Source organism: Hyla sarda, chromosome 4 (assembly GCF_029499605.1).
Source record: "Hyla sarda isolate aHylSar1 chromosome 4, aHylSar1.hap1, whole genome shotgun sequence".
In the NCBI taxonomy this organism is placed as follows: domain Eukaryota; kingdom Metazoa; phylum Chordata; class Amphibia; order Anura; family Hylidae; genus Hyla; species Hyla sarda.
This window is the reverse complement of record NC_079192.1, coordinates 238,465,439-238,491,064: the sequence shown is the minus strand read 5'-3', so window position 1 is coordinate 238,491,064 and position 25,626 is coordinate 238,465,439. Positions and strand designations below refer to the sequence as shown.

The window sequence follows — 25,626 nt, the reverse complement described above, 5'->3', positions numbered from 1 at the left end:
TATTCATTTTTTCATGATATAAAAAGTGACCAAAAATATGCTTTTTTGGACTTGACTGTGAGGTTTAATTAACAATTTTTATAATTCGGACATTTCCACACGCGGCGATAGCTCATATGTTTATTTTTATCTACACAGTTTTTTTTTTAAATGGGAAAAGGGGGGTGATTAAAACTTTTATTAGGGATGGGGTTAAATGATCTTTATTAGCTTTTTTTTCCCTTTTTTTGCAGTGTTATAGCCCCCTCTAGGGGCTATAATACTACACTAACTGATCTTTTACATTGATCTTTGTTATCTCATAGGATAACATCGATCGATGATTCTGCTGCTTGACTGCTCATACCTGGATCTCAGGCACTGAGCAGTCATTTGGCGATCGGCGACGCAGAAGGAAGATAAGGACCCTCCTTGTGACTGCCAGCTGTTCGGGACGCGTGATCGAAATTGCGGCGGCCCCGAACAGCCCGCTGAGCTAGCCGGGAGCAGTTTACTTTCACTTTAGATGCGGCAACCAACTTTGAACGCCGTGTCTAAAGGGTTAATAGTGTGTGGCACCGCGATCAGTGCCGCGTGCTATTAGCCATGGGTTTGACCCGCTATGATGCGGGGCCATGCTGTAGCCCCGCGTTATAGAAAGGGAGTGGACTCAGGGCATACAGGTACACCCTGCGTCCTTAAGGGGTTAAATATTTGTCATACACAACATAATTTAGTCCATGTCATAATTTCAACATGTGATATATTCACATGAAATTAGTTAATCTCCTTTATTTTATTATCCTGATTGATTAATCCAGCTGATCATGAGAATGATGAAGATACAGTATGGGGTAAAGCATTACGTTTCCTACTTTGTCATTTCAAATAAATAGGGTCTATTGCAGTTTAGCAGGGTAAGTAGTGATACAGTAAGTGCCGCTCTATGATCTAAAAAGAATTGCATTGCTACAGTTTTTTATGCTCCACTTATATTCTTGGCAGCAATTATTCTGTCAATGGAAATATGTATTTGTCTACTACATTTCTAGACAGTGATGGTAAATATGTCTTATTTACTGCCTATTTTTGTCACAGACTTCACAAGGCACTAAGTACATAATCACAGCTATGAAACAATGTACCAGTGTGCAATACATATAATGTAGAAAAGTGTTGTATGTGAGGAAAGTAAAATGACATGATATACATACAGTACTATACATGTGTACAGATATTTAATAATTCTTATAAAAAGTTGAATATATATAATTTACAATAATTAAAATATGATTATATTATAGAAAAGTAGCAATTTATATAAAAATAAAAAGGATTGCACATTAACATTTTAAATGCATAATCATATGTATAGTTACAAAAGTTACAAACGTTACCAGAATTATCTGTCTTACATACAGTAAAACCTCTTTGAGACGACTGTGGTCTTCTCAAAGAATGCATAATAAATGTCTAATTGAAAACCTGTCAAAGATATTCCATTTTGTATAAAAGGGTGGTCTTTTGAAGAGGTTTTACTGTATTTGTAAATATTGATATTTAAACAGGCAACAAAGCAGAAGAAGTGCACACTTAGCATGTTCTCTACCGGCTCTGTGTCACGTGACCTGAACCAGGGCTGTAGCTCCCATCAGGTGTGCTGTTGCAAGGGGGCGCAGCCGCCAGGGCTGCAATGGCCCTGGCTGCTGCACCTTTTTTAATTTTCCTGCCAAGGCCTGAGCACCTGTGATGGGGATGGAGGGAAGGAGCAGGGGCAATGCTGACAGAGGCCTACTCAGCTTCAATTACTGAACACCCTCCCTTCTGTCACCCCTCTACACCCCTTGTCCCCCCTGTAATTCCCTCTGTCACCCCTGTACACCTCTCAACACCCCTTTGTCACATCTGTGATATCTTTACACCCTTGTTACCCCTGTACGCCCCTCTGTCACCCATGTACACCCCTGTACACCTCTGCCCTCCATGTACACCCCTCTATCACATCTCTACACCCCTCTGACACTCCTGTACACACCTCTGACACCCATGTGCACCCCATCTGTTTCTCCTCTGTCTCCCAAGTACACCACCTGTTACCCTTCTGTCACCCATATACACCCCTCTGTCACTCATGTTCACCTCACTGTCACCCATGTACATCCCTCTGTCATTTCTCTACACCTATTCACCCCTGTACTCCTCACTTGTAAAAGGGATGAAACCGGGTCCAAGGTACCTACCTAGTCAACATATAAAAAATTATTCGGTAAGGGGCTTTTTTTTCCAAGGGGTGCCCCAAGCCAACGGAGTGGGGGGGGGGGGGCGTAATTTTCTGTTCTTGCCTCAGGAGCAAAAAGAGCTAGCTACAGCTCTGCCTGGACGAACTAATGGAAGTCAATCCATCCATCTCACTGCTCATTCTTGAACACTCAGATCCTGGCCGATAAATACGTTTAACAAGTCCCTACAACATGTCAAAAGTTGTTTTCTATTCTTGCTTTATGTGTGCTTTAAGGTGACTTTGTCAGAAATGCTTTTAAACAAAGAATTCATATTTAGACTACCTTTATTTTACATGGCTTATGCTAAAATATCTTATATCCCTCCTATATGTACATATATACAATACAGATGGTGTTCTATATAGGATTAATAGTATCATTTATAAATTGGATTGTTTAAAGTACACCTACTGTATCACGAGTCACATGAACTTTAATCATAAGTTCTGGCGAAAATTAACTTTACTCAGGTCTTTTCGGTGCTCCCATAGAAATAAATGGAGTGCGTGCCAGCTGCAGCACGTGCTCCTCACTGACCGCTGGTTCCCATCCTGGAGATCGCGCTGGGGGGGTTACTTTGATCAGCTACTTATCCCCATCCTGTGTAGAGGGGATAAGTAAATTTTCTCCGGAGATCTCCTTTAAGAGCCACGCATCAATCCTTATTATACCTTGTGTTCCAAACTGCTCAAGTAGAATTATTGACTGACAATGTTGACTGTTACCTACAGTGTCTTAAATCTTATGATTCATGACAATACAGTAGATATTCAGCTTTTCTGTCTATGATGCACCCTCCAGAATGGCGTTGGTTAGGGGTAGGGAAGTCCAAGCTGTTCGAATCAGTGGGTATCTTACATATTCTTTACTATATTGCACAAACACATTTTCCCATATGTGTGTAGCGAGGTACAGGCTCATCCACATACTATATCAAAACAATTAGGCACAGTGCTGGAACTTGTCCCACTGCTGGGTGCTCTTCTCTCAAAGAATTTAAAATCCAAATCCCAAGCAGCAATCCAAAAGGTAAGAGCCGACACTCCAAAATTGATGTAAAAAGTTGGAGGATTATTCAGCCATCTGTATTCCAACGCAACATTTCAATCCCACAATGGGATCTTTCTCAACAGCTTGAGAAAGAATACGTTGCATTGTAACCCAGATGGGTAAATAAACGCTGTATGATGTTAAAAACAAATGAGTTTTATTAAAAAGAGATAATTTTGGAGAAAATCCTCATAATAGACAATGTCAATGAGACTGCAGGCATCCAAGAAAAAAATAATAATTTGGCACAATGTATTATAATGGAGAATGATGCTCCCAAGCCTGTAAGTGACTCTTTGGTCCATTAAAATAACTAGTGCAGTATTTTTCCTATAGATACTTCTTCTAACTTCACATTGACGTAGTAAAAGTCGTTGTAGCCAGAACTGTACTGTTTATGTCCACAATGGTAGGTGCCCAGGATGGATAAATATTAAGACTGAACATTGGAACCGCCCATGTTGATATACACAGCATTACCACAAGGACTCCTAGAATATTGATACCCAAACCAGCTTTTACCTAGATTAAAAAATAAAGAAAAAAATAGTTTAACAAAAAACCATCACATGAAGATCACAATACATCAAAATCTTGCAAAAATAATGTAATTACATTTTGCAACATACAATTAGGAAAATGTGTTTGATAAAGTATTCTTTGCACTATTTGTATAGTTTCTGTAAACTTATAACAGCTTCACCTAGAGAAAATATTGTCTATCCTGTAGAGTAAAAAAAACATCCTTAACTGCTCTGTTTTAGCATAGGAAAAAAAAGGAACCAAGGGCAATATAGTAATAATGTTTTGGATTTGTTTTTTCTGTATAGTCCCAAATTTTGGCCAATGATAGGTTTGGGGCACAAATGAATATCATTCCTCACATAGCCACGTCAACCTTCTCTGAGGCATTTGAGAATGGGGTCATCTGATAAGTTAACACTTCAAAAACATCTAGCACATGACTTAAATTTACTGATAATAACTGACATTTGTGAGATGAAGGGGCAGTCCCAAAAAATATGTTCTATGATATCTTTACTGTAACATAAAATGTTTCTTACATTTCACAATAAACTTACTAGTGCTGATATCACTGTTTTTTGTTTTCATATTCACATCATGGAACACATTATATTTTTGTACATTTTAGTGTTAAGATATTTATGTCAGTGGCGTCCATGATGCATTAAAGGAAACATCCACTTACCATATCCATGACCTGTAGATGACCATAAGAAAAGACAATAGCATTTGGTGGGTTTGCGACTGGAAGAAGGAATGCGAAAGATGTGCAAAGAGTTGTAGGGATGAGAATATAGAGTGGATTCACATTTATTGCTTCAGCCTGTATAAAACAAATAAAAAAATAATCATTAACATTTCATCATTTAAGTTTTAGATGGGTAAATCTTTCTCGTACAGTATGTACATTTAATTAAATCATTTATTTTGCAAATACGGGTTACTCACCAGTGGTGCTAAGATAGGTAGGAATATTGTGATTGTTGCAGGATTGCTAGCTACTTCAGTCACCGAGGTCACAATTATGCAAGCAATGAGCACAATAATCCATATAGGGAAAGAGCCAAGTGGAGTCATCTTGTTTCCTATCCATTGGGACAGTCCAGAGACCTAAAATAGGGCATAGGAGACCATCATTCTATATATCTTAAAAATAAATATATGTATATATATATATATATATATATATATATATATATATATGTATATATATATGTATATATATATATATATATATATATATTACAGGAATTTAGGTGCACTACTGTGGTAGATGTAAGATGTTGTAGATGTAAATAATGACATTGACAGTCAGTGTGCAGTTTACCATTTGAACAACAAAGCTTGCTTATTTGGTCCATAAGAATTGAAATATCAAAATGTAGCACAATAAATAAGCGGTTATATCTTTAACATTTACCCTTTATACAGAGCCTTCTAAAATGTATTCTTGGTTTGATTTGATTTTTGCTGGCTGGCAGAATGTTGTAGAAAATTTAGCTTTCTGTGGTAGACGCTTGCGAAGTGAAAGCGTATGTCAGAAATTTGCCCTCATATTTTGCACATTTTTATAAATGTGTCTATATATGGACGGTTAAATCTTAAAGGAAGACTAAAACTAAAAAAGAAATCAAGAGATAACCTGTTTGTTACAGTTTTAAAATTCAGAACATAGGGGTTCATGTACATCAGTTAATTTTTTAGCTATATGTCATGCTTAGGGCTGTAGGCATATGCAGATAAATAATAGGTAGAAAAAACAAATGATATCTGTCTTTAGCTGTTGACTGTTATAATATCATGTTTTCCTTCCCAGCTAAAGTGCCACATAGGTGGAGCTGAGCTGCAGCAGCATGCCTCTTCCCTTTCCCACCTCTCCCTGCTTGACTGATGTGCAAGACTCCGTGCTGGAAGCACAAACAGTGTACCTCAATCATACAGAGAGTGGTAGGGAATGGGGTGTGCATGGTGCAGCACAACACCACCTCTCGGACTTATGGACTTAGAAGGAAAACTTGATTTTATAACTTTGCAAGCACCCAAAAACAGACATATATAATTTGATCTGTAATTTAACCCCTTAAGGACTCAGCCCATTTTGGCCTTAATTTTTACGTTTTCATTTTTTCCTCCTCGCCTTCTAAAAATCATAACTTTTATATTTTCATCCACAGACTAGTATGAGGGCTTGTTTTTTGCGCGACCAGTTGTCCTTTGTAATGACATCACTCATTATATCATAAAATGTATGGCGCAACCAAAAAACACTATTTTTGTGGGGAAATTAAAACGAAAAACGCAATTTTGCTAATTTTGGAAGGTTTTGTTTTCACGCCGTACAATTTATGGTAAAAATGACATGTGTTTTTTATTCTGAGGGTCAATACGATTAAAATGATACCCATTATTATATACTTTTATATTATTGTTGCGCTTAAAAAAAATCACAAACTTTTTAACCAAATTAGTACGTTTATAATCCCTTTATTTTGATGACCTCTAACTTTTTTATTTTTCCGTATAAGTGGCGGTATGGGGGCTCATTTTTTGCGCCATGATCTGTACTTTTTTTTGATACCACATTAGTATATAAAAAACTTTTAATACATTTTTTTAATTTTTTTAAATAAAATGTATTCAAAAAGTAGGAATTTGGGACTTTTTTTTTTTTTTTCGTTCACACCGTTCACCGTACGTGATCATTAACATTTTATTTTAATAGTTCGGACATTTACGCACGCGGCGATACCAAATATGTCTATAAAAATGTTTTTCTACGCTTTTTGGGGGTAAAATAGGAAAAAACGGACGTTTTACTTTTTTATTGGGGAGGGGATTTTTAACTTTTTTTTACTGTTACTTTTACATTTTTTTAATTTTTTTTTTTTACACTTGAATAGTCCCCATAGGGGACTATTCATAGCAATACCATGATTGCTAATACTGATCTGTTCTATGTGTAGGACATAGAACAGATCAGTATTATCGGTCATCTCCTGCTCTGGTCTGCTCGATCACAAACCAGAGCAGGAGACGCCGGGAGCCGGACGGAGGAAGGAGAGGGGACCTCCGTCCGGCGTTCTGAATGATCGGATCCCCGCAGCAGCGCTGTGGGCGACCCGATCGTTCATTTAAATCGCGAACTGCCGCAGATGCCGGGATCTGTATTGATCCCGGCACCTGAGGGGTTAATGGCGGACGCCCGCGAGATCGCGGGCGTCGGCCATTGCCGGCGGGTCCCTGGCTGCGATCAGCCGCGCATGACACGGGCATCGCTCCGATGCCCGCGGTTATGCTTAGGACGTAAATGTACGTCCTGGTGCGTTAAGTACCACCTCACCAGGACGTACATTTACGTCCTGCGTCCTTAAGGGGTTAATATCCCTATCAGCTATCTGACTATTTTTGAAGCTCTGAGCATTACATAGAGGGGTGGGACTTACTCAAGGAGCGTGGCTTTATACATTTTGCGTCAGGTAAGAGGGGAGTAACTCCACCCATAGTTACTTAGACACATAGGATAGGAAGGAGGAGGAGAAATGGGTGATCTCCTGAAACACATAGAGAAGATTTCTCTATAAATTTGTTGTATGTGTTAATTGTAATATAAGACCAAAGGAGCCACTGGTACACTTTCCGTAAACCTACTATGCGAAACATGTTATAATATGCCAAGTTAAATTTTTTTTTTTTACAAATATATCCCTTTTGGGAAACTGACACCAAAACTCAATAACAGCCATAATTTATCAAACAAAATTAACAATTGTCTTTTTTTTCCAAGAAAAGACACATTGATTGGATATCTGGAGCCAAAAATATTGTAAAAAAGGATCGCTTCACATTGATTCATAACAATAAATCTTTAAACATTTTTTAACTCAAGGTCCCTATTGCCACTTTACTACTGGAATTTAGTAGCCATAAGAACAGATCTCCCAGTTTTACACATGGTTCCCAATCTTTTTTTTTTTTTTTTTTTTTTTATATTTTATTTCAAATTACAAAATTACAATAATGCATTTCAAAATTCGCTTTACACAATATAAATAATCCCACCCACACCCCTGTCCCCCCACCCACTACCAGCTAGGATGCCCCATCCCATTTCTTCCACTCGTTTTCAACTTTTTGACCTAACTTTTTTCCCTGATAGTAAATAGCTTCAAATCTTCTCATTTGTTGAACTTCCCTCTGCCACTCAACCCAACATGGGCCCTGGGGAGCAAACCATCTCCTAAGAATAATTACTCTAGCTAATCCGAAAGCCTTTATCAGAACACTGTTCTTGCACGGCACCCTAAGTCCTATCCCTAGAATGGCCGTTTTAATATCAAAGCTTATCTTAGTACCCAATTTCGTTTCTACCATATTGTATACCCCTGTCCAAAAGGAAAGCAGTTTTGGGCAGCTCCACACCATATGTGACAAATCCGCACCTTCCATATTACATTTCGGGCATTTAGAGTCAAGTCTTTTTCCTATCTTATACAAGAACCCTGGCGTATATGGGATCCTATGTATCAGCTTTATGATAGAGGTTTTATGGTTCATATTGAGAGATGATTGGGAAATATTTATGAATACTTCCCTCCATTCTTCCCCATCGATCTGACCTACTACTTGCTTCCATTTATCCCTACTCTTTGGAGGAAATTTTTCAACGGAAAATCTAACTAGGCCCTTATATAAGTTACCTAATACCTTTGTCGAGGAGGACCAAAGCCCAAACATATATTCAATTAACTCATGTCTATTTATTGCCCATCTAGGGTTGTTCTTCTCCTTCTCAAAAGCGCTTTTGATTTGTAAGTATGAAAAGTATTCGCTCTGACTAATACTAAATTCCCTATTGAATGTTTTCCACTCTTTTAGCGTGCTTTCTATCACAAAATCTTTAACTCTAATAACCCTATTTCTTTCCCAGTTAACATATTCCTTTAGTTTCATCATTTCTGGAAAATTTCCATTACCCCACATTAGTGTGTAGTGCATACTACCCTTAATCCCTAATAAACGTCTCGTGAATCTCCATACTTTATTAAACATATTACAAGTGGGGATTTTTTCCCCTGTGCATACATCTTCCCCCTTCAATTAACTCCAAAGTGCTATCCCCCCTAATACCTAATTTAGAAAAAAAAACTTTTAAAACATCATCTTCCTTTATCATGTATTCAATTTGTGCCGCTATATAATACAGTTGCATATTTGGTATACCCAAACCACCACTACTCAAAGGAGGACTCAGAAATGTGTGTTTCATCCGTGTTTGTTTCCCATCCCATAAAAAATCATTAATCTCACTCTGTATTTTATTAAAATGGTGTTCCCCTAACCAAACTGGTGCTGCTCTAATCACATGCAAAACCATAGGGAAAATAATTGTCTTTATCAGAGTAATTCTTTCAGCCATATTCATACGCAACTTTTTCCATATTTGAATTTTGTTTCTTACTTTCTGTCTCAATGGGGTAATATTCAACTGGGCAAACTCTTCTATATTTCTCGAAATCTTAATTCCTAGGTATTCCAGGGCCTAATTTTCCTGCAAAACATGTATCACTCTCTGGCAGCCCTGGCTATCACCTGACAACATTAATAATCCTGATTTATTCCAGTTTATCTGAAAGCCAGAATATTTACCAAAATCCTTTATGAAGTCAATAATGCTAACAAGCTTTCTTCCTGGATCTGTGACAAACAATACAACATTCTCTGCATAAAGCAGTACTTTCTCCTCCTCTCCCTCGACACCAAACCCATCAAACAAGCTGGAAGATCTAATCAACTGCGCGAGTGGTTCAATGAAGAGGGAGAAGAGGAGCGGTGATAGGGGGCATCTCTGCCTAGTTCCTCTCTGCAGCGTCACTACCTCCCGGGAAATATTATTAATATTAACTTTGGCTTTGGGGGATCTATATAGGGCCCTAAGCCCCTGTAAGAAGCCTTCTCCAAGATGTTCTATTATTTTAAAGAAGCCTTCTCCAAGATGTTCTATTATTTTAAAGAGGAAGCCCCACTCCACCCTGTCAAATGCTTTTTGAGCGTCAAGAGACAGGATGGAGTGGGAGCCACCCTCCCCCCTTGCCTGCATATTAAGAAAAACTCTTCTTATATTATTATAGATATTTCTTCCCTGCATAAATCCTTTCTGTTCCTTCCCTATTAGCTTATCCATCACTCGTTGCAAGCGCCTGGCCCAAATTTTAGCTAAAATTTTCTGGTCTGTGTTTAGGAGTGAAATTGGCCTAAAATCATCCATTACGCCACTTTCCCTACCTTTCTTAGGAATCAGTACAATGATGGCTTAAGCCATAGTTGGGGATAACTCCCCCCTACTCAAGGATTCATTATAAACCTCTAAAAGGTATGGCAGTAGCACACCCCCAAAACATTTATAAACTTCAAAGACCAGACCATCCGAGCCCGGGGCGGAGTTATGTACAAAGGACTTTAGGGTAGATTCCATTTCTCCTATACTAATCTCTTCCCCCATTTTCACCTTTTCTTCCTCGCTGATACTAGGGAGCCCTATTTTCTTCAAAAAAATGTCAATTTCATCATCTGACACAAAGCTTTCCCTCGAGTATAAGTCCTGGTAAAATTGGGTTGCCACACTTGTTATTTCCTCCTGTTTAGTACATTCCCTACCCTCTTTATTTTTTATCCCAATAATTGTTTTTTTCCCTTTCTGATTAATAATTCCCATGAGTGTTTTGTTTGGTTTACCTGTTTCAACATATTGTCTCTGTTTCCTGAAAAAAATAGCGTGTTGAGCCTTCTCTAGGGCAATTTTTCTGTACAGGTCTTGCAGCTTTTTAAGATGATCCCAGTTCTCCGAGTTAGGATTAATGTCATATATGCTTTCGGCTGCCGCTATTTTCCCCAGTATCACGTTTTCCTTCTCCTTACATTTCCTTTTAAACCTGGCGATATTCCTAATGAGAAGCCCCCTCAAGAAAGCTTATAGTGTATCCCATACTATCAGAGTATCAGCTGTGCTTTTGTTTATTTCCCAAAATTCTCTTATTTCGGAGCTTACCCCCTTTGTTACATCCTCAATTTTTAACCAATGGGGATTTATATACATACTCCTAGAGGGTTCCCAATCTTGATTCCATTCTGGACCATGGTTGCAGAATAGTGTTTCGGAGAGCAACTACTATTCAAAATATCATTAGTTCTCCTACAGATGCCATTACATGCCTTTGATGTTAGGGATTTTAAAGGTGTGGAGTGAATCCCTGCAAAAAGTGCAGATTTGTACTACAGTGCACTGAATTGCAGATACACTTAGTGAAGATGTTGTCCATGCAGACAAGACGTGGGCAGCTTCATGGAGCAGGTGAGCTAAAACTCTTTGTGCCTTTGTGCTACAAGACCAAATAGGATCAAATAAAAGGAAGAGCCTAAGGGAGGAATTGCTGAAAAGTTTTCTACACAGGAATAACATCATGATTTTTTTTTCTTTTTCTGTAAGTAGGAGGAAAATGTTTGATTTAGTTCTTAATATAGCTTTTTATTGGAAACAGGCCATATCCCATACTTGTACTGGTTGAGAGGAGAAGTCAGGAGGGAAAAGTTCTGCCATGGAGGGGGGGGGGGGGACAACATGAGAGGGCAGTCCTGCTATGTAGGGGGGACTAGAATTAAAGCTCTTGCTGTGTGTGTGTGTGTGTGTGTGTGTGTGGTAGAGAGGGGTAATGCTGCTATTAATGTATAAGGGAGGGTGTCGAAGGGGGGGGGGAGTTCTGCTATGAGATGGGGCTGGAGTGGGAAGTTTTGCTATGTGGCAGGGCTGATGGTTGGAGTCCTGCTTTGTTGGGTCTGGGGTATACATTTATTTAGGGGTCTGAAGTATGAATGTATTTAGGGATTTGGGGAATACATTTATTCCGGGGTCTAATGTCCAAATTTATTCAGATGTTTGTGGTATTCATTTATTTAACGGTCTAGGGTATCAATTAATTTGGGGTATAAATTTTTTATGGGTCTAGAGTATGAATAATTGTAACGGCCTGGGTTCCGAATTAATGTAGAGATCAAGAGTATGAATTTATTTAGGCGTCTGGGGTATGAATTTATTTAGGGGTCTGAATTTATTTAGGGGTGTGGGGTATGAATTTATTTAGGGGTCTTGGGTATGAATTTATTCAGGGGTCTGTGATATAAATTTTATTTAGCGGTCTGGTGTATGAATTTAAAAAAAATTTTTTTTTACCTCACATCCTTCAGCCAGTGCAAATCCACCACCAACAAGAATTCCAATATCCCATGGCATGCAGGCTTGAAATTCCTTCCATGTAATTAGTGGGGCATAATCAAAAGAATCTATGACAGAAATACAATACAAAAGAATAAATGTATTTGCTTGATACCTCTTTAGATCTTTTTATCTTATATTTATAACCATTTTGGTACTCCAATGCATCTAAAATAAAAAATAAAATAACTTTGAAAGTAGTCTTCATTAAAAAATGTTTCTTTTTGTGGCGACTGATCCTATGCACACAACAAACATACTGGCCCAGATTTATCAACATGTCTGAAACCAAAAACTATTTTATTTTGCCCATAGTAAACAATAAACAGCTCAGTTTTAATTTTTCCAGAGCTTGTAATATATTCACCTATTAGGGACCGAGGGCATAGGCGGACGCCCTCGCGTCCCGGTACTTAAGGACCGAGGGCGTTCCTGTATGAGACTGACCGACCAAAGCAGATTTGGGGGGGGTTAAAGTTCAGTTTCCCCGCTCTGCCCACTCATAGTAGTCCAGGCAGAGCGGGGGAATGGTGGCAGGCAGCTTACTTGCCTGCAGGAGTGGGGCAGGGAGCGGACGATGCAGTGGCAGCAGCAGAAGAAGAGAATCGGCGGCAGCGGGAGCCATTCAACCTGCCTTTTCATCGATATTCCACTTCTACATCATCACTTGTGTATTGCCAACTTGTCATACAGATGGCAGCAGGAGGAGATGAATAGTGATGAAGGAGCAGGCTGGATGGGAGGGAGATGGTGGCATTATCATTGATAAAACAGCAATTATATATCCCCCATTGCTAGTTTCTGCAAATTAGCATAAATACATTTATAGTCATATCTCCAGAACTGCTGGCTGGATTTTGGTCAGGTGAACAACATTTAAAAAAGGGTCACCCACACTATAATTCTGTATATTCAGGTTGGTGCAGGTGATCCTCCTGTCAGTTTCCCTTTAACTTGGAATTTAGATTGTAGGCCCAATTGGGTACAAGGACTAATGTCAGTAATGTCCCTCTAAATTGCTGTGGAATATGTTGGTGCTATATGAGAAATGCAGTAAATATTGTTATGGGCTATAGCAGTGGCACTCAACTAGCGGACTGCGGTCCAGATCCGGACCGTGGCCGCCAGTCATCATGACTGCCAACCAGCTCTCCTCCTTATTCATTCATACAGGTGTCTTTAATACACCAATACAAATGAATAGCTGCGGCCGGAGCAAGTGAACGCTGTGTCCCTGCCCGGCCGTGCTTCTCCTCTAATGCAGGTGGCGCGATTAGCGCTGCCTGCATCATCTGCTCTGGCCAGGCCTGACAAGAAGAGGCCAGAGCAGCGGAGCAGCGTGGGACCTGGCTCTGAGGTAAAAATGTGTGTTCCCCCACATGTGACTCTCCAGTTGTTGTAGAACTATAGCTACCATTATGTCCTTCTGTCTTTGCATGATGGGAGTTGTAGTTTGCAACAGCTGGAAAGTCACAGTGGCAAAGTTGTGGGGGCATAGTGTCATCCTTAATTCTGGGGGCACAGGGATCCTTAATTCTGGGGGCATAGTAGCATAATTAAGTCTGGTGGCACAGTGGTATAATTAATTCTGGGGCACAGTGGCATAATTAAGTCTGGGAGCACAGTGGCATAATTAAGTCTGTGGGTACAGTGGCATAATTAATTCTGGGGGCACCATGGTATAATCAATTCTGAGGGCACAGTGGCATAGTTAAGTGACAGATGCACTTTAAGCCTAGATTTGGGGAATGTCATGTGTTTGTTTAGACACATTCATCCATTTTTCAGGGGTTGATACATTATGAAAAATCGTTTTGTACTTGTATCCTGAATGATGAACTCATTACCAGGGGTCAACCTGCTGTTATTGTCTTTCATTTTGTGTCTATAGCCCAGGGGTACTCAACTATTTTTAGTGAGGCTCCACTTATTCATGTCTGCCATCCAATAAAGCTGAACGCTAAGGCCTGGTTCACACCTAGGGGCCTGAGTGCCATGAAGGAAATAGCAAACGTGCGACTGAAGTGTGACGGATGTATGACCTGAATACTGCCGCACACTGTACCCTCTGAATATAATAATGCCACACACTGAGCCTCAGGTATATTACTCCCACACACTGGGCCCCTGGTATATTACTGTCAAAGACTGTATCCCCTGAATATACTGTAATACTGCCACAAACTGTGCAACCTGAATATAATTCTGCCACACACTGCACGCCCTGAATATAATACTGCCAAACACTGGGCCTCTGGTATAATACTGCCACACGCTGCACGCCCTGAATATAATACTGCCAAACACTGGGCCTCTGGTATAATACTGCCACACACTGTGTCCCTGAATATAAAACTGCCACACACTGTGCCCCTGAATATAAAACTGCTACACACTGTGCCCCTGGTATATTACTGCCACACACTGTACCCCTGAACATAATACTTCCCAGAACTGTGCCCCTGAAAATAATTCAGCCACACACAGTACCTCCTGAATATAATACTGCCACACACTAGGCCCCTGGTATATTACTGCCACATACTATACACTGGTATATTACTGCCACACATTATTCCCTTGCAATATTGCCACACGCTATTCCACTGCAATATTTCTGCCACACGCTGCCCCCACAATGAATGATGCCACTGTGCCCCCAGACTTAATTATGCCTCTGTGCCCCAAGACTTAATTATGCCTCTGTGCCCCCAGACTTAATTATGCCACTGTGCCTCAGAATTAATTATGCCACTGTGCCCCAGACTTAATTATGCCACTGTGCCCCCAGAATTAATTATGCCACTGTGCCCCAGAATTAATTATGCTACTGTGTCCCCAGACTTAATTATGCCACTGTGCCCCAGAATTAATTATGCCACTGTGCCCCAGAATTAATTATGCCACTGTGCCCCCAGACTTAATTATGCCACTGTGCCCCCACATGAACTTTGCCACTGTGACTTTCCAGCTGTTGAAACTACAACTCCCATCATGCAAAGACAGAAGGACATGATGGGAGCTATAGTTCTACAACAACTGGAGAGTCACACGTGGGGGAACACACATTTTTACCTCAGAGCCAGGTCCCACGCTGCTCTGGCCTCTTCTTGTCACTTTCATACTACCATTGTCAAACGGTAGTGTGACAGCCGTCGGGACTGCTGTGGAGAAAGGCGGGAGAAAAAATACTGCTTGCGCCGTCTTTTTCTCCTGCTACTCCCGCTGAAAAACAGTGGCGCCGGACAGACCCCATTGACTATAATGGGGTCCATCTGGACCCGCTGTTGCCCATTGCGCCCCGTCAAAAATATGGCTGTCAAACTAAAAAAGAAATTAAAAAAAAGAGAGTTAGACGGCCATTCTTGTCGGAGTGCAACGGTAAAATAAATCGAGATGGTGCATTCCCTTTAAGTACAAACTATGCAAATAAAGTATATTGGAAAGTTTTTGCAGTTTTATTGTTTAGGTATATGTACTCTAAAATTTAAAGGCATAGATTACCTATAACCAAAATGATTTCGAACAAAGACATAAAATTATCAGCACCATAAATAATTTTCCCTTATTTGTTTTGGAAATTGTGACAAATTGTCTTAATTGAAGACATTCATGAATATGTGTTCTGTCTAAATGCAATAGATGCAACAATAACCATGAATGCAAAGCAGTTTACCAGTAAATGGTACAGAAAATACTCAACTGATTTTGTCAGTAGTTTTTCTTCTCATGGGATATGCAGGGATGATAAAAAAAAGAATTCCTATAAGCAAAGCAGCTGTTGAATCGGTAGCATAGCCCTTGTACCTAGAAATAAAGAGAGATGATGGATTTGGGATAGATGTAGGAAATAGGGGAATAAATGTTATCAAATAACATAATAATAACATTTAGTTAGGCACTTTTTCACCATTAGTAGAATTGATCTGCAATGTGTCTTCTTTATAGAAAAAAAAAATAGTTTTTTATATTAACACAAGGGAGAATGACAAATTTTCATAAAATGGAATTTTATGTATCACCATCTTCTAACTTTTCATGAATAAAAAAATGTCTAGCAGATCTCCTGAATGTTAGCTGAAAGGCAATTTTTTTTACCTAAAAATGTTGATCCTCAGTTCAAAAAGTTTCCTTCTCTCACTCAAGCAGGACCCTGAAATCCACTGGACTTCAGGGACCTGCTTGACTGTGAGGGAAACTTGTCACCGCTTATCCTGTCTTCCTTCTTGAATATCTCACACAGCTTTTCTGACTAATCTTTACCGATTGGAAACAATTCTTGTGCATGACATTATTGGGTATTTTGTGTTAATGTCAATGTTCTACATTATGTTGCATGTTTCTGTCCTATTTAATATCCCCTGATAAACCACATATTTAAGGAGGGAAATAGGTTGTGATGTCACAGGATTGCTGTGCCTTGGAGCCACCCACACAACTGGGCGTAGTATAGGTTATTTTTTATAGACTATACCACTACACCCCAGGGGAATAATTGTTGTATGACCATATTGATGGTGTGGGTAGATAACCCAACCTTCTGGCAGTATTTTGCCCATTGTGGTTGTTTTTGAGAAATTTTGTCTATTTGTCCTTGTTATGGATAATTCTTTCCAAATATGTGTTGCACCTTTCTGTATATTAAATAAATTTTAGGTTTTAGGAAGAGTAGCATCTAGGGATGAATTAATCGAATCTGAGGAATTCGTTACGAATTTCAGGAAAAATTAGCTTTGCAATGAATCCGAATTTCGCTGCGATTCGATATCACTTCATTAAACTCCATTTAGTGCGGTCCAGGCTCCAGGGCATCTAAGATGGCGGCTGCACATGTCAGGACATGGGGCAAGGAACTCTGGGAAGGTGGAAAGCTGGGTAGGCGGGATGACCCTGAAGCACATGCAGCATGCAGCCTATCAGCAGCCAGCCACCCCTGTGATGTCATAGCCCTATATAATTGTCAGCCATCTTGCGGCCAGTCACATCAGCGTTTTATTGCAGAGAGAGAGGGACAGAGAGCAGTGTGTGTTGCACAGAAAAGCATTTTTCCAGCAGGTATTCACCTCAAGCCCAAATCCAGCCTAGAAGCACTGATAGGGAAGGCAGAGAGATTGAGAGATAAAGTGTAATTTGGGTGTACTACACAGCGACTGTGTGCTGCAGCACTGGTGTGTACAACAACTGAAAAGCTAATAGTAGCCAGCCAGTTAGGGTGAACAGAGCACTAAATGCCATAATCACCTGCTATTAGTGCCTAATGCAGGTTGCTTAGCAGAGTGTATGGTCTTCTATTAAGTGTAACCTGTGCGTACATAGGTGGTGTACGATTTTGATCCTGTTATAATCCTAAGGGCCTAGTTACTGTGAAAGGCCAGCCAAAAGAACACACCTGCTGGTGTTGTAGACAAATACTGTTTTAAGTGTAGTGGAGCATAATGTACTCCCCTAATAAGTGCATACCGCCTACGTAATTCTATGTGGTGTACCATTTTGTTCCTGTTATAGTCCTAAGAGCCTAGTTATGGTGAAAGGCCAGCCAAAAGTACACACCTGCTGGTGTTGTAGACAAATACTGTTTTAAGCGTAGTGGATCGTATTGTACTCCCCTCATCAGTGCATACCACGTACGTACATCTACATGGTGTACCATTTTGTTCCTGTTAAAGTTTTAACGGCTTAGTTACTGTGAAAGGCCATCCAAAAGTACACACCTGCTGGTGTTGTAGACAAATACTGTTTTAAGTGTAGTGGAGAGTATTGTACTCCCCTCATAAGTGCATACCACATACGTAAATCTACGTGATGTATCATTTTGTTCCTGTTATAGTCCTAAGGACCTAGTTACTGCGAAAGGCCAGCCAAAAGTACACACCTGCTGGCGTTGTAGACAAATACTGTTTTAATTGTAGTGGAAAGTATTGTACTCCCCTCATAACTACATACCACGTATGTACATCTACGTGGTGTACCATTTTGTTCCTGTTAAAGTCCTAAGGACCTAGTTACTGTGAAAGTCCAGCCAAAAGTACACACCTGCTGCTGTTGTAGACAAATACTGTTTTAAGTGCAGTGGAGTGTATTGTACTTCCCTCATAAGTGCATACCACGTACATACATCTACGTGGTGTACCATTTTGTTCCTGTTAAAGTTTTAAGGGCCTAGTTACTGTGAAAGGCCAGCCAAAAGTACACACCTGCTGCTCTTCTAGACAAATAAGGTTTTAAGCGTAGTGGAGCATATTGTCTTCCCCTCATATACGCACTAATTATGTCAGGCAGAGAAGTGCCAGGACATCCATAGAGGAGTGGCAGAGGCCTTAATTCATCAGATGAGGGCAGAGGTCACAGCAGACTAGTGGCAAGTGGCAGCAAAAGTTGCAGCGAGAGGCCTGAGCTCCCGGTATCAGCTACTGGTCGTGTCTCAACCAGCCACCCATCTGCCATCATCGATTGGTTAACTCGGTCATCCACTTCATCGCAAGTGACATCTGACACACCCAGTCAACAGTTGGTGGGTTCTTCAGACACAACCCTCAGTTGGCATGGCCTGGGAGCATTACCTGTCCTCCCATTGCCTCTGCCCTATGCTGTTCCCTCCCCCACAGAAGTATCATATGCTGTGGGTTCAGCTCCACTATTTAGTGAGGACAATCAGCATCTACTGTCCAGCCAAGAAGTGGAGTAGACATCCACCACTTCCTCCGCTAGGCTAGGCAAGTAGTGATGAGGAGAGTGGCGTGGGAGGTGGTGTTGCGAGTGCTCAGGCTCCAGAACCAGACACTGTTGAGGAACCTGAGGAGGACATCAGTGATGTGCAGCCACAACTCGATGATGATGAAGCCCATCACACTTGGAAGCCGGTTGCAGAAGGGGCTTCATCATCATAAGGAGAAGAGGGTTGCAGGCTGCCCGTGAGGCAGCAGTTGAGCCAGCAAGGTGGTAGCATGTTTGGCAGTCAGCATGGTGGCAGAAGTGGGAAGTCTGGAGCCAAACGTCCCAGAGTTAGACCACCTGCTTCGTGGCAGGTAGTGGAACAGGGGTTCCTGGAGTATGCGGCAGTAGCAGTCAATCAGTGCGAACTGTTGGGGAGAAAATCAGCGACTCGGCAATGTGGCAGTTTTTCATCAAGCATCCGGAGGAGGTTAACCTCGTTGGCACCACGGTCCTGCATCAACATATGCTGAATCACCATAAAGCGGCTTGGGAGAACCGAGGCTCTGATGCGGTGTTCCAGCCTGCTGCATCACCCAGTGGCACGCCGCTCCCTGTTTCAGCCAGCCAAGGATCCCCCACCTCAGCTGAAGGGAGCTGTCTGTCATATCCATCTATTGCTCCAGATGCTCCTGCTCCTCCTACTTTGAGTCAGTTATTCCACTAGCAATCCATCGACGAAGCCACGTCCAAGAGACAACAGTATGCGCCCACTCATCCAACGTAACTGTAACAGCAGTCAGGGACATTACATGTCCTTTACAGCCCACTGGGTAAATGTGGTTCCTGCACAGCCACAACAGCAACTTGGTCAGGTCACGCCGCTTCTGCCTCCACGCTCTCAGGCCATTGGTCCTGTAACAGTGTACGACTCCGCCTCCTCATCCTCCATTGTGTCCTCAGCATCCACTGTACAGACAAGTCTTAGTGCCCCTGAAGCATACCATGTGTGCAGGGCACGGTGGTGTCATGCTGTTCTTCACATGGTTGGCCTTGGCGAACAGAATCACACAGGGGAGGAACTGCTAAAAGTCATTCATCAATAAATCGAATCAGGGCTTACTCCACAAAAACTGGAAATGGGAACCATGGTGACCGACAAGGGGAAGAACATCTTGTCTGCACTGCGACAAGGAAGCCTGAGCCATGCACCCTGCATGGCGCATGTGTTCAATCTGGTTGCCAAGCGGTTCCAGATGTGTTCCCCCCATCTGCAAGACATCCTAACAATGGAAGGAAACTTTGCATGCTCTTCAGCCACTCGTACACCGCAAAGCACACCCTCCTTGAACTGCAGCGTCAGAACAGTATCCCCCAACATAGTCTGATTTGCCACGTTTCCACACGTTGGAATTCCACCCTCAATATGTTGGACCAACTTTATGAACAGAGAAAAGCCATCATCAATTTCTTAATGATCCAAGTGGATAGGGGGACTCCCCTGTGTAACTTTAGTGTCAACCAGTGACAGTTCATACGTGATACCTGCCGTTTGCTAAGGCCCTTTGAGGAAGCCACATTATTAGTCAGTCGCCAGGATTACGGGATGAACGATGTCATTCCACTGCCTCATTTACTACAACACACTGGAGACGTGGTGCCTACATCTCATGGCCACATGAGCCCTGTGGGGGCTGAACTGGAAGAGGCCTTTTTTACACCCACTGAGAGGGAGGACAAACTGACCTACTAGAGAGACATCCTACATAGTCAGTTGACGGATGTCTATTTGCGTCATCGTCCATCCAGGTCTGACTTGGGGGACCCTCTGTGCTCACCTTCCACTGCCATGGCCGCTAGGTAGGGGTGGGGTGGCAGGAGCAGTACCAGCTCCATCAGCAGCAGCCTGAGTCTACAGTCACTGATGAGTAGCTTTCTTCACCCGCATAGTGAAGCAACTCATCAGCAGTAGATAGACCTGGAGCAGGACCTGAACCAGTAGGTGGTGGCATACCTTGACATGACCATGCCAACACACCTTGAAGATCCACTGGACTTCTAAACAGTCAAACTTGATTTGTGGCTGCAACTAGCTGAGTTTGCCCGTAAAAAGCTGTCCTGCCCGGCCAGTAGTGTGCCAGGCTCCAGGCTGTGTCATTGTGCCAGATTATGGTCTCCTCATGCTGCTGCCACCTCCAGGCTGTGTCACTGTCCCGCCATATGGTCTCCTCCTGCTGCTGGTACATTAAATAAAACTTTCTGGGTTTATCTATTTGAAATCTTCAATTTAAATGTTAAAAAATATCTTTAAACTTTTCAATTGCAAGGCGCTATGGTCTCGTCAGGCTGTTGCCACCTCCAGGCTGGGTCATTCAGCAACTATATAGTCTCCTCTTGCTTCCGCCACCTCCAGGCTGTGTCATTCAGCCACTATATGGTCTCCTCATGTTGCTGCCAACTTTAGGCTTTGTTATTCAGCCACTATATGGTCTCCTCTTTCTGCCGCCACCTCCACACTGTCATTCAGTCACCATATGTCTCCTCATACTGATGCCACTCCAGGCTCTGTCATTGTGCTGCTCTGCTGCGATGCCTCTAATCTGCATGTCATACTGAATAACAGTATTATTTCACTAACACAGCACACTCCCTATGCTTGTTACAGCAAGAACACCCCTATTGAAGCTCTCTGTAGGCCAGAAATAGACGTTTTTATTGGTGATTCGCCGTGAATAAATTCGGACCAAACCAATTTTTTTTCGGAAAATTTGGCAAATCGACTGAATCAAATTTTAGCAAAAAATTTGCTCATCTCTAGTTGCATCCCAAATTCCCACATAAAAACAGTGTTACATGTTAGCTCATTTATAGCAGTGTGAACATTTTAAGTCTGTCCAACTCCTATTACCCCTTGTAAAAATGTAAAATTTTGGGAAAAACTAACATTTTAGTGAAAAAATGTTTTTTTTTCATTTACACGTCAAACACCTGTGGGGTGTTAAGGCTCACTATACCCCTTTTTATGCTCCTTGAGGGGTGTAGTTTTCAAATTAGTATGCCATGTGTTTTTTTTTTTTTTTTGCTGTTTTGGCTCCATAGGGGCTTTCTAAATGCGACATGCCCCCCCAAAAAACCATTTCAGCAAAATTCACTCTCCAAAATCACATTGTTGCTCTTTCCCTTCTGAGCCCTCTAGTTCCCACAGAGCACTTTACATCCACATATGAGGTATTTCCTTACTCAAGAGAAATGGGGTTACAAATTTTGGGGGGGATTTCTCTCCTTTTACCCCTTGTAAAAATAAAAAAATGGATCTACAAGAACATGCAAGTGTGAAAAATTAAGATTTTGAATATTCTCCTTCACTTTGCTGCTATTCCTGTGAAACACCTAAAGGGTTAACAAACTTTCTGAATGTCATTTTGAATACTTTGAGGGGTGCAGTTTTTATAAATGGGTACTTTATGGGGTATTTCTAACATGAAAGCCCCTCAAATCCACTTCAAACTGAACTGGTCCCTGAAAAATTAAAATATTGAAATTTTCGTGAAAAATGTGAAAATTGCTGCTGAAATTTAAAGCCCTCTAATGTCGTCCAAAAGTAAAAACATGTCAACTTTATGATGCAAACATAAACTAGACATATTGTATATGTGAATCAATATATAATTTATTTGGAATATACATTTTCCTTATAAGCAAAGAGTTTTAAAGTTAGAAAAATGCTAAATTTTCAAAATTTTCATGAAATTTTGGGATTTTTCACCAAGAAAGGAGGCAAGGAACGACAAAAATTTGAAAAAATAGAGGGCTTCAAAGTAGAGCAGCAATTTTAAAAAATTTCAAGAAAATTGCAAACTCTGAAAGGACAGATGTTACAGAACTACAACTCCCAGCATGCCTGGGCAGTCTAGGCATGCTGAGAGTTGTAGTTTTGCAACATCTGGAAGGCTACCGTTTGGGCACCACTGTAACAGTGGTCTCCAAACTGTGACCCTCCAGATGTTGCAAAACTACAACTCCCTGCATTCCCAGACAGCCTTTGGCTGTCTTGGCATGCTGGGAGTTGCAGTTTGTCCTTCCTAGTGGTTGCCACAGTAAAGATCACTTTACTTTCACTTTCATTCCTCCCCCCCCCCCCAACGTGGTTTCTCTACCTGAGCTAGGATCCAGCAGTCTCCAGCGATGATCGGGGGTCCCCAGCCATCTTCTCCTCCAGGTACTGGCCTCCATCTTCTCCCCACATTTCCCTCGACATCCAGGGGTGGGCAACCCACTGTTCTGCCCTGCCATTGGTCAGAGTCAGTTCTGACCAATGGCAGGGGATAGGAGGATATCGCAGCACTGCAACCTCGCTTCTATCCCTCAGGATGATCAGGGCTGTCACTGACAGCTCGGATCATCCCTATTTTCCGGGTGATCGGGTCACCAGAGACCCGATCAGCCTGGAATAGCAGAAAATCGCATGTCTGAATTGACATGCGATTTTCTGCGATCGCCGACATGGGGGGGTCTCAGGACCCCCCTCGGCGATGTGCCGGGATGCCTGCCGAATGATTTCAGCAGGCATTCCGGTCCGGTCCCCAACCGGCTAGCGGCGGGGACCGGAATTCCCACGGGCATATGCATACGCCCCACGTCCTTAAGGACTCGGGATGCAGGGTGTATGCATTCGCCCGGCGTCCTTAACCCCTTAAGAACCCGTTTTTACGCAGTACATTTTTCGGAAAAAAATAACACCTTATCTTTATTCTGTAGGTCAATGCGGTTAAAATGAAACCCTACTTGTATAGGTTTGATTTAGTATCACTTCAGAAAAAAATCATGAATACATGCAGGAAAATGTATACGTTTAAAATGTATACGTTTTATGCGCCGTGATCTGAAGTTTTTAGCTGTACCATTTTTGTTCTGATCAGACTTTTTGATCACTTTTAATTCACTTTTTTTGTGGTATAAAAAGTGATCAAAAACGCGCTATTTTGGACTATGGAATTTTTTTGCGTGTACATCATTGAACATGCGGTTTAAAAAGCAGTATATTTTTTATAAATCGGACATTTCCGCACGCGGCAATACCACATATGTTTATTTTTATTTTTATTTACACTGTGTTTTTTTTATTCTTGGAAATGCCGGGTGATTCAAACTTTTATTAGGGAAAGGGATAATTGAATGGGTTAATGATTTTTTTTAACACTTTTCTTATCCAATATTATAGCTCCTATAGTGGGCTATAACATTGCATTAACTGATCTTTTACACTGATTGATCCATCTCCATAGGAATGGATCAATCAGTGTTTTCGGCGATTGAATGCTCAAGACTGGATCTCAGGCTTGAAGCATTCATTCGGCGATCGGACTGCAGGAAGGAAGGTAAGAGACCTCCTCCTGTGCTACAGCTGTTCGGGATGCCGCGGTATAATATTATACCTCAGCTCAGCTTTGAACGCGCGGCTAAAGGGTTAATAGCGCGCTGCACCGCGATCAGTGCTGCGCGCTATTAGCGGCGGGTCCCGGCTTCACTATGACGCAGGGCCCACCGTGATATGATGCGGGGTCACCGTGTGACCCTGCGTTATATCACAGGACCGGGACCCAGGACGTACCCATACGTCCTGGGTCCTTCAGAGGTTAAAAGGTTAAGAAAATGGTGATGGCTCCCCCTTTCTTTTCACCTAGCCTGTGCTTTGCACATGTGCAGTAAGACGTCAATGCTATTCTATGAGACACTCTCAGTCTTAACTTTCTTATGCCCTATGCCTGCCATAAAGCAACTGTGTAGGTGTTGTGAAGTGACACACCACAAAGAGGCTCCAGTAATGACAGCCCCAGTACACACTTTATTAATAAATAACATTAAAACTACATTGTCCTAAAACTAACTATATAAATGATATACTTTATCTTTATAGAATTCTATTTATTAAAAAAATAAAATGCTGACACATTCCCTTTAAATATTGTAGAAATCATCCTAGACCAGTCTTTCCCAACTAGGCTGCCTCCAGGTGTTGCAAAACTACAACTCCCAGAATGCCTGGAAAGCCAAAGGCTGTCAAGGCATGCTGGGAGTTGTAGTTTTGCTACATCTGGAGGCACCCTGGTTGGTAAACACTGTCCTAGACATATGGTGTCTGCCTTGTGCAATAACTTTTTATCAAGGGGCTATCCCAAGAGCATAGTGGTTAAAAAAGAGAAAGCCCTGATGATAAACCAGAGTGTCCTCTTACATAGATCAACATGTAATGAAAACACTAATAGGGTCCCATTTGTTTCACAACAGTGGCAACATTTCACAGATTTTTGCAGAAGCATTGGACAATAACATGTGATGGTTGTCCAAAAATCCCTGATTTTTAGAGTCCCCCCCCTAATGGCGTATAAAAGGGAACATACGTTGGGAGATATACTGGTTGAATCCAATATAGGAAAGGGACAGGATAGCGCTGCTTGGCTTTCTTTAGAAATTTGAGAGCACAGTGTAAAAATGCAGTAAAAGTCTATGATACTTTCACTCAGACATGACTCTGTAGTGGCCCAGTACAGGATGGTGTGTCCCTGTACTTCTCTTGCCCTGGCAGGCAGATTCTCTCACTGTCCCCAGGGCCCCCTTTATGTGTTATCCCCTATGTACATAAGATGTATAATAAAATGTACTGTTTCATTAATAGCTGTTACCATGTGATTATTACCCAGGATGCACTGTTGACCAGATGACCCTCCCAAGTGACCTAAGTCAAGTCTTCTATATATTCACTGTGGCCTGGACTTAAGTGTCTCTACATACTGCAATTCCCAGCAAGCCTGCGAGGTCCCGCTGTGTCACTGGTCACCTCCTTGGGATATTGACTGTACTGCAAAGACTGTA

The 25,626-nt window shown here is 41.5% G+C and overlaps 1 protein-coding gene across 1 annotated transcript in view; it reads right to left on the bottom strand.

The window, feature by feature from the left end:
* Window positions 1-768: 768 nt before the first annotated feature.
* The window catches only part of SLC13A1 (solute carrier family 13 member 1), a 94,580-nt gene continuing 69,722 nt past the window's right edge, over window positions 769-25,626 (bottom strand). The window contains exons 13-17 of the mRNA XM_056573787.1: window positions 15,806-15,909; window positions 12,061-12,170; window positions 4,785-4,946; window positions 4,522-4,659; window positions 769-3,833 (exon numbers count right to left, since the gene is read on the bottom strand). Of these exons, the coding sequence (XP_056429762.1) occupies window positions 3,663-3,833; window positions 4,522-4,659; window positions 4,785-4,946; window positions 12,061-12,170; window positions 15,806-15,909 (685 nt within the window). The 3' untranslated portion in view covers window positions 769-3,662. The remainder of the gene's footprint in view (window positions 3,834-4,521; window positions 4,660-4,784; window positions 4,947-12,060; window positions 12,171-15,805; window positions 15,910-25,626) is intronic.